This window comes from Corvus hawaiiensis, chromosome 5 (genome assembly GCF_020740725.1).
Source record: "Corvus hawaiiensis isolate bCorHaw1 chromosome 5, bCorHaw1.pri.cur, whole genome shotgun sequence".
NCBI lineage: Eukaryota > Metazoa > Chordata > Aves > Passeriformes > Corvidae > Corvus > Corvus hawaiiensis.
This window is the reverse complement of record NC_063217.1, coordinates 6,079,759-6,092,457: the sequence shown is the minus strand read 5'-3', so window position 1 is coordinate 6,092,457 and position 12,699 is coordinate 6,079,759. Positions and strand designations below refer to the sequence as shown.

The 12,699-nt window shown below is 51.9% G+C and overlaps 1 protein-coding gene across 1 annotated transcript; it reads left to right on the top strand.

The window, feature by feature from the left end:
* The first annotated feature begins 2,236 nt into the window (after positions 1–2,236).
* LOC125326695 lies at positions 2,237–11,725 on the top strand. Its single transcript, XM_048305139.1, has 2 exons — positions 2,237–2,574; positions 8,268–11,725. Exon 2 carries the CDS (start codon positions 8,278–8,280, stop codon positions 10,900–10,902), a length of 2,625 nt encoding a protein of 874 aa, XP_048161096.1. The 5' UTR covers positions 2,237–2,574; positions 8,268–8,277; the 3' UTR covers positions 10,903–11,725.
* The last annotated feature ends 974 nt before the right edge of the window (positions 11,726–12,699 follow it).

Below are 12,699 nucleotides of genomic sequence, written 5' to 3'. Positions count from 1 at the left end.
CTGCAAAAGCCTTGCCACAAAGGCTTCATCTGCTAAAATCTAAGGTGGGCTGAATTGCTTCTTAACTCTCTCCTGGCAGGAGAAGGCAATTTTAGTGTTTTCAAACCCACTTCAGTGCTTTTAAGCTCTCGTTTTCAAAGCTGAGCCCTCAATGTGGGGTGCAGCAACACTTGCCTCTGCCATCCTCACCTCCTGCCCTTTTGTTTCACATCACTCCAGACTTGGGCCTCCCCAAAATGAGGTGAAACACTTCTTTTTTTTTGAGGTGGAGGGGCAAGGAATGCTTGACATGAGAAACGCCACTGCAAGTGTATTTTCCCTTTGTCCCTGTGGTGAAGACTGTGAGCTGAGCCCAACATCCCCAGCTGCTGCAATGGCTGTGTCCCTCTTTTCCCACTGCTGCTGTCACCTGGAGCAACTTCTGGCTTCCTGTGCAGGACAAGAATTTGTCCCAGAGGTGGCTTTTGCCATCATTACAACCTTGGATGTGGGGATGTTACACTGGGATGATTCCCACAGGACATTATAGCAGCTTTAGAGGAAGAAAAAGGAATATGTGCAGTGTAAAAGCATAATGTACTGGAACATGGATTAAATGTAATTTTTTTTGAAACTGGTGTTTATACACAGTGGAGCTGTTTACCAGTGGCCAAGCTGTTCTCAGGACTGGCTGTTGCTCCTAAGAGAAAACATTTTGGAGGAGGGATACCTTTGTCTGGCAGCATATCGCCGACAAAAATCAAAGCACTGTGCGAAGGTGCAGGAGACAGCTGCTGTTTATAACATCCCCACATTGTTTGGGGCTGATGTCCTGGGAAGAAAAAAGGGGAGGAAAGAAGACTGTAAGATGAACTTCTGTGTTCACACAAGCAAGATTTGTTGGTGACCTTGCTGGGGAACAGCAGCTCCTAATCACGAGTGTTTGGCTCACGGCTGAGCCACGCTGGGGGGAATCGCTAAATTTTGGTATATTTGTACTATTTGGCTGCACAGTTTCTAGGGGAATTTTATTCTTTTTCTGAAATTAAAGACAACTATCCCTGTTCCCAGCCCAGCCAACTCCCTATGAGCCCATCCTAGTGGGAAACAGCCCCTCCACTTTTTTCCAGCCTGCATCCTGCCCACCTCACCACACTGAGATTCACTTCTGGTGCTTTCACCAGCTTTTTTGCATTTTTTACTCTTTCTTTTCCCCTTGTGATGAGTTTCCTACAGCAAGGTGTTTGTTTTGGGGGGCTGGAGCAAAGCATTGGGGTAGAAGAACAGGGTTTACAGCCAAGAAGCAGGACCTGGCTGGGGTTTCATCTCTGTTAAACTCCACGTTGCAGAGGAGGTAATTGCAGCTGGGCTGTAAATGTCAGGCTAGAGAAAACAGCCACCATAAAAACAGGGGAAAATTCATTCTCTCTGTGCTTTTGAGGCTAAAAGGACTGATTTTGGGGGTCAGAGAAGGCTACTCAGGCTCAAGCCTAGTCCAACACAGCCAGTACTGCAGTATGTAGAAATAAGGGCTGCTCTGGGGGCAAAGGGGTGCAGGATAGAAACTCCCCGGGGCTCAAGAAGCCATGTGTGAACATTTTTTTTCCTTTTTAATTTTTTTTAATGGTTTTATTCCAGTGGAGGGTTTAGCTTCTGGAGAATTTAATTGGAGGTAAAAGCAGTAATGAAAATGATAGCATTTTCACTTAGTAAGATGATGGGTACCCTTTTCTGAGTGTACAAAAAAAAAAAAAAAAACCACAACAAGTGGGTCAAATTTTCTGAACTGCTCCAAGCTATAATGTGGTTTGTAGGGTGAGGTTGGGGGGGGGGGGGGTTTCATCTGCTTTTGCAGGTGCAGATTTACATCTGTAATTCAGCTGATGCAATATCACGGTGGAGGCTCCTGACACGTCTTTGGTAACCCCAAGGTCCACGTCAGTGTATGATGAGCTGGGTTGTGGCATGGAAAAATGCTGCTTTTAAAGACCACATGCCAAAATGGATATAAAGGATGAATTGTGTGAATTTTCCTGCCATTTCATCCCTCCCTGGCAAACAGATCTGTGCTTTGGGGGTGGTTTGGCAGGACCATGTTTGTTACAGGCGTCAGGTGCGAGCCCCATGGGTGATCTTCACCCAGACCCCAGGTGCTAATGGGGTGTGCAGTAAATGAGGCGGCCTTGGGGGGATTTGGAAGGATGGACGATCAGAGGACAGGCTCCAGCTCTCCCTCTTCAGGACACTTGGTGCAAACAGAAGTTTAGTGTGAACCATGACTAATCCTGGACCTCCCCAAACAGATAAGGGGCAGTGCAGGTGCTGCAATGTGATCTCAGCTTCCCTAATCAGTGTTGAAGAGGATAAGGAAAGACAAGGAAAGTGTCCTTGGGAAGGCAGCACACGGAGGAGGAAAAGCTACCGAGGAAGTAAACACAGGTTTCATCAGCCCCAAACAACGACCTGCCATGGCTATAAAAATCACCGGGCTGAGACTTCGTGACCACCTTTACCTGAAAGGTGCCGGATCTGCTGGTCCTCTGCAGAGACTGTCTTCAAGCTCCTGAGACTGCCAGAACATTCAGCCAAGGATTGGTGAGATCTTATTATTGGGGTCCTACTCCGTCTCTCCTTTGCTTCACCCACTCCCGCATCCCTTCCCCGTTCCCTCCCCGGGAGCCGGTGGCTTGCGGCAGCTGCCGGCTCGGCCGTGGCCTCCCCTTCCCACCTTCCTTCCTTTTCCCTTGTGCCCAGGTTCGGTATCCCCCCGGGGGGCTTTTTGGAGGGGCAGGTCGCGGGGCTGCAGCCTTGCTCTGTGGAGGGGTTGGCAGTACTGGTGTGTTATGGTAGTTTTGCTCTGAGACAGAGCTCTCTCAGATCTTGTCCCCTTCACTATGATGAGCGACATCGTTAGCAGTTGGAAGCTGGAGCAGTTTGTGCTCCAGAAGTGTCTCCCCCCAGTTTGGTCGCCAGGGTCCTTCCAGGGGCCAGATGCGTACCAGCAGCTGTGCCAGCAGTGGGAGAGCTGGTCGGAGGAGAACAAAAAGCCCAAACCCACAAATAAGTGTAAGAAGCGAGCGGCTTTGCAGGGTTTGCTAATGGTAGGCAGGGAGTTGTCCAGATTGCTGAAGGAGGCTCTTGAGAATGTGCAGACCTTGGAGCAGGCCAAGCAGGAGCTCAAAGTGCAGGTGGACAACCTGCAAGCAGAGGTGCAGGGTTTGTGCGGGGACTCTCTGCGGAGCGCGGTGGAGATCACCCGGCTGGAAAGCAAGCTGGGCTATGAGAAGCTGAAAACGGAGGAGCTGAAGAAGGAGGTTGGCAAGTGGATCGGGGAGACCCACGATGCGCAGAGCGCGGTGCGGGCCGTCCTGCAGGACGTCCAGAGGGATCGGGGCACTGGCCCTGATCATAAGGTATGCCATGCCAAGATCCAGGAGCTGGAGGCAGAGCTGGGGGTGTCAAGGGGCATTGTGGCTGCTATCAAAGGCAAGAGGATCCCGATTGGGAATGGTGAGGGGGAGGACTCCCTGGACCCGCACCCACCCCACTATGATTATGAGGATGATGTGTGGGGTGCTAACAGCCCCACCAGGCCGTCCCCCTATGCTCCTCTGCGGGAGGAGGTGTGCCAGCTGCAAGTAGGGGAGGTAGAGGCTTCCAAAGATAAAAAGGCCCCCCACGATGAGCCAGCCAGCCACGCCCCACTCCAACCCATAGACACCAACAGGACTGTGCTCTGTTTTACCCCTGAGCAGCTCAAGACGGTGGGGAAGATGCTGGGGCCATTGACAAAGGAGACAGCAATTAACTGGCTGTCCAGGGTCCAGCGTCTGCCCAAGTGCCAGAGTGGCAACTTTGTGAGTGACCTGATAGACATTGTGAGAAAGTGCATGAAACCAGATGATTTTGCAGCACTGCCGGGGGATGTGCAGATGGGCAATGTACAGGATATTGGGGACGTCCAGCTGGCCGTGCTGAAGGTGTTCTTCCCAGAGGTCAACCCCTTAGTGCTGTTCCACCAGGAGAAGCAAAACCCTGAGGAGAGGCCCGATGCCTATGTTAACCGTAAAAAGATGCTCTACCAGATAGCTGGGCTGCCAGGCTCAAAGGAGTCCCCCCTCGATTTTGACAGGCCTGAATTCAAGGAGCCACTGGTGGTGGGGCTAACACCCCCACTGCGGGTGATTGCTGGTGGGGATGCAGCCAAAAGGCCTCTGTTGGAGCTGGAGCAGATCCTGACCCAGAATTTTGAGCTGCAAAAGCAGGCATTCCCAGGGTACATGCTGGGGGGGAAGAAAGGGAAAACATCAGCCATGTCTTTCCAAAATGCAGGGATGAGAAAAATGCAAGGAGACAACCGAAAAGATCCTGATGGTAAGGGGGGGTTGGGGAAGGAGAACCAGCAGGGGCTGAGGTTTCAGAAGCCCAACCCCTGGCGGGCTGAGCTGAGGAAGCGCTTGATAAAATACGAGAAACAGGAGGACATTGATGGCTTGCCGGATGGGGAGCTCTTCCAAAAACTGGTCCTGCATGAGGCCAAAAAGCACAGCAGCTCCCACCCGATTGACCCGGGGTCTATGGCTCAGCAATAGGGCTGCCAGGCACCCACATCGCCCCTTTTTGTGGCACCGATTAAGACCGATTTTTGGGGGCGCCTGATAGTTGATACAACTATTGGAGGAGGGGTGCTTGGACAAGTGATGTTAATTGATACTGGTGCCTCTTATTCAATTCTGGATATGGCCCCCAGCAGAGCCGGGATCTTTCAAACCTCTGAAATTATTGAAATGACAGGGCCAAATGGCCAGAAATCCTCAGTGCCATTCACAGGGCCCATACCCTTTGAAATTGGGGCTGCCAAAGGGTCTGAAAAATTTGGTAAAATGGAAATGAAAGGAAAGCCAGGAATTTTAGCCATCTCTGCACTGACAAAGATGCAGGTGGTGGTGGACCTGGCAAACCAAGCATTGTTACGCTGCCCACAAATTGATTTGCCTGTCATCCCAGCAAGCCACAGGGTAATGTCAGTGAAAGCCCCTGAGATCCTGGTCCACCCTGAGTGGGAGCCCCGAGTGAAACGGGTCACAGAGCAGTTCCCCCAGGTCTGGGCAAGGAGCAAGCTGGACTGTGGGCAGATTGATGCTGTTGTGGCAATCAAAGGGCCGGATCCGCCTCCTCAGCTTCAGCCGTGGTACCCGGCTGAGGCTGAGGACAGCTTGTGGGACACAGTCAAAACCTTGCTGGACAAGGGCGTGCTGGTGGAGCAGCAGAGCATCAGCAACTCCCCGGTGTGGCCCTTGAGGAAAGCTGATGGGAAAATGTGGAAGCTGACGGTTGATTTCAGCATCCTGAACCAAGTCACCCCAATGCAGACCTCCACAGTGGTCAAGTATCCCAACATCTTGGCAGCCATCTCCCGGGGGTCCGAGTGGTTCTCAGTGCTGAGCCTGACCAGCCCATCATTTGCCATCCCCTTGCACCCCGAGTCCTGGCACAAGTTTGCTTTCACGATTCGAGGACGGCAATTTGCTTTCACCAGAGTCCCTCCGGGTTTCCACAATGCCCCTGCCATCTGCCATGCCCACGTGGTGAGGATGTGGGAGCAGCTCAGCCACCGGGAGAGCGTGCTGTCCTGTGCTGGTGATGTCCTCATCCACACCCATACAAAGGAGAAGAACCTGGAGGTGCTAGCAGAGGTGCTGGGGGCTGTCCAGAAGACAGGCTTCAGGATCAGCCCCACAAAGGCCCAGCTGTGCTGGAAGGAGGTCTCCTTTGTGGGGGTGACCCTGGGGGAGGAAGGGCGCTCACTGGAAAAGCAGAGGGTTGAGCTAATACAGAAGATGTCAGCACCATCTGATGTCTCCACTCTGAGGTCCTTCCTGGCTCTCCTGAGGTTGTGCCGTGAGTTCATTGAGGGCTATGCAGAGAAAGCAGCCCCCCTTTGCCACCTCCTGAAAAAGAGCACCCCCTGGGAATGGGGGCCAGAGCAGGACGAGGCAGTGAAGACCTTAAAGGAGAGTGTGGCACAAGCCCCCATGCTGGCACATCCTCTGGGGGACAGACCCTATGTTCTGCAGCTGGCCAGCACGGGGAGGGGGCTGCAGGCCACGCTGGGCCAGCAACACAGTGCCAACCTGCTCCCTGTTGCCCACGCCTCGCGTCTGCTGACGCCAGTTGAGCAACAATTCAGTGACTATGAGAGGGAGGTTTTAACCTTAACCTGGGCCCTGCAGCACTGGGAGTACCTGGTGGGGTCAGCCCCAGTGCTGTTGAGGACCTCCTGCACCCCGGTGAGGTACCTCTTGTTGGGAAAGGGGGATGAAGGTCCCCTGCGCTGCCCCAGGATGGCCAACTGGGCGTTGGCATTAACCAACAAGGAGGTCCCCGGGGACCCCTCACCTGGTGTCTACAGGGTGGTAATCAGTGGAGAGAGGGATGGGGAGGAGCAGGGAGTCTCCCTTACTGACCCCAAGCCGGGGCGGGCACCCCTGTTTGAGAGCAGCCTCAGCCTGGAGGAGGCCAAGGAGAGAGGCTACGTTGTGTGGTTCGTAGATGGGTCCAACTACCACGAGGAAGGGGTGCCCTACACGGGCTATGCTGCTGTCAACTGGGGCACTGGGGAGGTGGTGAAGGGGAAGTGCCTGCCGCACTCCATCCAGGCTGCCGAGCTGGTGGCCGTGATGGCTGCCCTGGAAAACACGCCGGCAGACCAGCCGCTGGCCATATTTTCAGACTCGGGTTGGGTGGTGCGTGTGGCGCTGGAGTGGCTGCCCCTCTGGAGGGAGAGGGACATGCAGTCTGCTGATGGCAAGCCCGTCACCTACGCCAAAAAGCTGCTGTACCTTGCCAGGCTGGCAGAGCAGAGGGCGTGCCCAGCCCAGATCATTAAGGTCAAGGCCCACAAGAAGGGAACAGAGGAAGCCAAGTGGAACAAGGAGGCAGATGCCAAAGCCAAGCTAGGTGCAAAGGAAGGGCTGATGTGGAAGGCCAGCAAGAATGAGAATGGCCCAGTGTTGGTGGCTCCCAGCAGGCAGTGGGAGAGTGTGGATCTGGTGGGCTTGCAGGCACAGGACCCCAGGCTCTGGGAGTTAGCACGGGGCGGGGAGTACAAAGGGTGCAAGGTGTGGAAGGATGTCTCGGGGCTGCTCCTGGCACGGAGGGAGGGGGCGGATTTCCCAGTCTGGGTGGTGCCTGAACTGGTCCGGACAGAGCTGGTGGCCCTGGCTCATGAGCAGGGGCATCTGGGGACAGACAAGACCATGGTGAGGCTGCAGGGCGCTGGGTGGTGGCCCGAAATGAGAGAGGATGTGGAGAAGTATGTCAGCAACTGCCTGATGTGTGCAGCCAACAATCCTGATGCCAAAACAGCCAAAGCTGTCCTGAGCCACCAGAGGGTTTCTGGGCCATGGAGCAAGTTGCATATGGAGTTTATTGGCCCTCTGCCCCAAACAGCCCAAGGCAACAAGTACTGCCTAGTGGTCAGTGATAACTTCACCAAGTGGGTGGAAGCATTCCCAGCTAGAAACAACACACCCAGTGCAACCGCAAAGATCCTAGTAGAGCACATCTTCTCACGGTGGGGCATCCCAAAGGAGATCCACTCAGACCATGGCCAACACTTCATCGGGGAAGTCACAAAAGGGGTGTGCAAGGCCCTGGGAATCAAGCAAAAGCTTCACATCATGGGACATTTCCAGAAGCCCAACTCAGCAGAAGAGCCCAACCAACCACTGAAGACAGCACTGAGGAAGCTCATGAGCCAGCAAAGGAAAGACTGGGATCATAAGCTCCCACTGACCTTGCTGGCATTACGGGGTGCCCTGGCATCTCAAACACCTCCCCCGAAATTTCATCCTGCAAGAGACCTGAAGATTCTGGAACACTGGTGGCAAGGAGGGGAGCCCCCGGATGAAATGCAGCCCCGCGTGCTGATGGACAGGTGGGTCCAGGACATGCTGAGGACGGTGTCAGCCACCTATCACCAACTCGCCTCAGTGCAGGAGACCAACATTCCCAAGATGGTTAAGCAGCTGGGAGTGCTACTGCGCCCCGTGGAGTGGAACACGGGGGACCTGGTAATATACCGAAGGGTTAGTGAGAAGAACCAGGAGCTGGAGCCCCAGTGGATGGGGCCTGTTAGGGTTGTGAACAAGGCCAGCCCCTCTGTGTACCAGGTAGAAATCAGAAAGGGGGCAAAAAGGGAGGAAAAATGGTTCCATTCTTCACAGTTAAAAGCATGGAAGGGAAACTAACGGGGCTGGAGAGCCCGCCTTGCTTATGTTTTGCAGATAAAGGAAAATGGAAGACGATTGTGACCAGCGGGAAGGGCGAACTTCGTGGCATCACCAGCCCTGTTTGTGCTGCGGGGAAAATGCTTTCAAATTTGTGATTGCAGGATTTACTTTGCTTTCTGGTATGTGCATAGTGCTGAGCACCCAATGTGTCCAACCAACTCATCAGCACCTTGGACAAAATGTCATTCATTCTCACTTAGAAAAGCACCTTGACACACAGGCCACAGCCCAGCACAGGGTTAGGAGGCACACAAAAATTGGGACTGATTGGCCCTGGTCCCAAGCTTACGTAAAACATACGGGAATCATGGGATTAAATTCTAACAAAGGCTTAAATTTGTCAACAGTGGTCATGCATGGGGCAGAGGTGTACTTGGAAAATGAGTGGGGCTGGGATAGCACAAACAGACTTCCACAGCTGCTGGGGAAAGTGGGACAGCAAATAAAGGTGGGGTGCAGGGTGATTAATGGATCCACTCACCAGCGAGTCAATCAAATCTCTGTCACTGAAGTAAAAACTAAGAAGAATCAGAAAAAGATCTGTGCTGTGGAAAAATTTGACTGCTGGTACAATTTTACTTTGGTCCAGCCAGTCTTTGTGGTCTGCCTGTGGGCACACAATAGCATGGGGCTGTCCTTTAAATTCAAGATCAGCACCACAGCACCCTCCTTTGCTGCCATTAAGATCTCAAAGTGCCATTTTTTGGCGTGGCATGCAGCCCCTTATGTTGAAATTGGCAGCCAGGTAAAATTGGAAATTAAATACTCCCAAGAAGGTGTAACTGACCCAATGCAAATTGATGGCACCACCGTGACTGTCACAACCCCTAATGGCCACAAGAGGATCATTCCATTGAGTTGTCTCCGTGAGAGCAAAACACTTGATAGATCTGAATTAGATGCGGAGGCTTCATGGTATAATCAGGATTATGGACGCTGCCCACACCTGATCATAACCCTCCAGGTGTGGTGTCGAGGAAACCTGAGCGTAGAAATGTCCCCTGAGCTTGGAGGAAAGTGGTGGATAGGAGGCCCTGAAGGATTTAAAAAAGAATTTGCCATCATTGCTGTCTTGCCCCCTTTTGTTTCCAAAATAGGTCCTTATGTAGTGAAGCAAAATCACATCCAGGAGCTCCTGACAGGGCCTGTCCGGTCACTAAAGAAGGTGGTGCTGTCTCTGTCCACTGTTAATATTTCCTCTGTCAGACCACACTGTGCCCCCTTCCTGTCTACTCTCCACACTGGCTGGCTGGCATGGCTCCACAGCCGCTCCATGCAGGGCACCCGGGCCAGGAGAGACCTGCTGGCCACAGCGCTGGGAGGAGGAGGTGCCGGGCTGGGAGTCCTCAACAGTATGAATGCTGAGGTCTTGGCAAACAAGCTGGAGACTGTCACCTCAGGTGTGCAGGGCCTCCTCAAGCCCCTGAATTCATCCCTGTCCAGCCTAGGGATGGGGCAGTGGCTTGTGTCAGAGGTGCTGCCCACCTGGGAACAAATAAGTGAGAAAGACCATCAGGTGCTGTTGCGAGCCCTGGGCATCGAACAAAGTAATGTCTCTCTTGCTCTTAGCTGCATCCAGGCCCAGATGTGGGTGCAGAGTGTCATTGCAGGTATCCTGAGAGACGGTGACAACGGCGTCCTGCCCACCGAGATCCGAAAGATCGTGTGGGACGCAGCCACAGAGAAGGAGCGGCAGCTCCAAGCCTGGTGGAGGCTTGTCAACTTCACCCACGACCAGGCCCTTAACACAGTCATTGCCCACGTCCTCACTGTGGCGGAGGCTCGCATCGAAAAGGTCTACCCCATCGTGGCCCTGGGGGTAAACACAAACGGGTCCGTGGTCTACCCCCTGGACCACCGCATGTGGGCCAGGGTGTCTGATGGGAAGTGGCAGACGGTAGATTTGGAAGCCTGCATTTTGGAGAGGGGGCTGGGATTCATATGCGAAGATGATGCCCTTAAGGCGAGTGATGTGTGCTTTGACACCAAAGAAGGGGTGTGTCACTTTGAGATCAACCCCCGGAGCAGTAACAAAACCGTGTTAGTGTATGTAGGGAAAGGCTGTGTGTGCTTCAGAACAACATGTAAATATGTGCAAATTAATGAAGCTTATAACCAGACCGTGTTTAACAACTCAAATATGTGTGCTTGCAATGTAGCTACTATTAGAGGCTGTGATTTTGTGTATAAACCACCTGTGTTTACCAGCCAGTTGCTAATTAGAAACTATACCCTGTATCGTAGTATAACCCCAACCCCCATTGGTATGGATTTATCACTTGTAAAAGAAATGTTAGAGCATGCAAATTTACAGCAGCTGCTAGAAAATGCCAAGGCTGAAGCTAAAAAGATCCTAATAACTGTTCACCATGATGGCAAAGTTATAAAACAGGTAATGGAACGAATTAAGAGGGTGGGAGAACACCACTGGTGGGAAGTTTTTTTTGGCTGGTCCCCCACGGCCACTGGCATTTTCAACGCGCTGCTGCACCCCGTTGTAGTTATACTGCTAATGCAAATCTGTGTGTGCTTTGCCATGGTAGCCACTTGTTACTGGATGAGGCAAGTGAAGCTCTGCATTGACAACCAGGTGAAAGGACTGGAGCTGGCCAAGCGCCTCCTGCCATAGTCAAGGGCAAGACTGGGTTGGCCTCTGTGTTTGCCACCAAGAAGATCTTTTGGCTCCGCTGTTGGCTGCAACCCAGTAGGCGTTGAGCGGTGGGGACACACGCCATACCAGACCTTGATGAGAGGGATGGCCTTCTCTGTTACCAGAGGGCCATCCAGGAGGGGAGGACAGGCCAAGCAGCCTGCAGGTGGCATGAGTCACAGAATGGTTGAGGTTGGAAGGGACCTCTTGAGCAGTTTCATTTAGTCCAAACCCACCTGCTCAAGTGGGGTCAGCTAGAGCAGATTGCCCAGTACTGTGTTCAGCTGGGCTTTGACCATCTCCACAGATGGAGACTTCACAACCTCTCTGGGCAAACCTGTTTCATTGTTTGATCACCCTCATCGTAAAGAAGCAAAAGTTAGCATAAGTAACTTGTTTTTGAATCTCCCATCCCTAAATGCTAATGTTAAGAAGCTGCTCTTGTGTGATTTAAGAGTCCTTAAGCCAAGGAGATGGGGGTAAGGAAAGCCAAGGACAGTGTCTTTGGAAAGAAACACCCGAACTTGGAAAAGCACCCATTGAAGACAGCACGAGTGTGAACAGCCTCAAAGACTTGAGGAAAGATGGTAAAAGATGAGCAGAACAGAAGACCCTGAAATCACCGTGGACTTTAAGGAGCTGAATCCACATGGACCTTTGCAGCACCACTTCCAGGTTCCCAAGACTCCCAGCACGTCTGGCCAGCGGATTGGTGAGATCTTGTTCTCGGAGCCTGGACATCACTGCTTTGCTTTGCTTCTCTTAGTTGTGCACGTACTCAATAAACCTGTCTGTTAGAGAATGGGCCTCGATGTTCAATCCCCGCCTCTCTCTCTACCCAGGCTTGTAGCTTTGGCTACACTGGTAAAGTGAAATCCTGGTAAAAAGGAAAGATGTGGTGTTTTTTTCTCTTTTATAGGCCCAGATCCCTCACTTGCTTTTTGTCTGCAGCATGTTCACACAAACACAAAGATTTCTGCCTTGGGCTGCAGAATGGGGCTCTGAGCTGGTGCACAAACCCATTCCCCTCTCTCACTCTGCCTCTCCCCACCTGCATATCTCCCCTGCCTCTGAATACAGAAAGAGCCTCAAAATACTCATAAGGGGTCTCAAATAATTTTAAAACATTGTCAGTTTCAAAAACTAGATGAAACACCTCATTTCCAGCCCATGTTCAATTTCATCTCAGATGTGCTGCACTCTCTGAGAATGGGGCAGGGGGTGGGGGTTACACAGACAAAAAGCCCTTTGCAATTCAGGTTGAAATAGATAGATAAAGTCCTTTAACCTATCAGAAACTGAGTAAAAATGGAGAAATTAATTTAAAACTCACTTTTCACAATCACCAGGCTGAGAAGTGCAAAGAACTGTCGTGTTGCTGCAGCACAGGTGCTTTAAAGAAATGCAAAACTTTGATAAAGACATTTCATCTTAAAAATACACATTATAACTGAGCTCATGAAAATATAAATAAACAAATCATGATCAAACCCACAGAAAACCATTATTCCCTTGCTAAGAACCACAAATACACCCCCTTCACCCTTGGGATGGGAGGTTGAACTCTCCCTCCAGCCCTCCCACCTGGCTGGGAAAGGCCTAGTATCTGGTGCTGCTCCCTTCAGTTTCCCCATCGCAAAGCCTCACAGAAAACACATGATTATTTTGCTTAAAGCACCTTTCTTACTTGCTAGCAGCTCACATGTTTCACGAGAACTAATTTGTCAGTGAATATTACGCTTTTATACAAAGCTTTTACCCCTTAAACCTGTTTTG

Excerpts from the sequence above, each read along its gene's own strand:
- LOC125326695 (XM_048305139.1), top strand. The coding sequence starts at position 8,278 with ATGGAAGACGATTGTGACCAGCGGGAAGGGCGAACTTCGTGGCATCAC.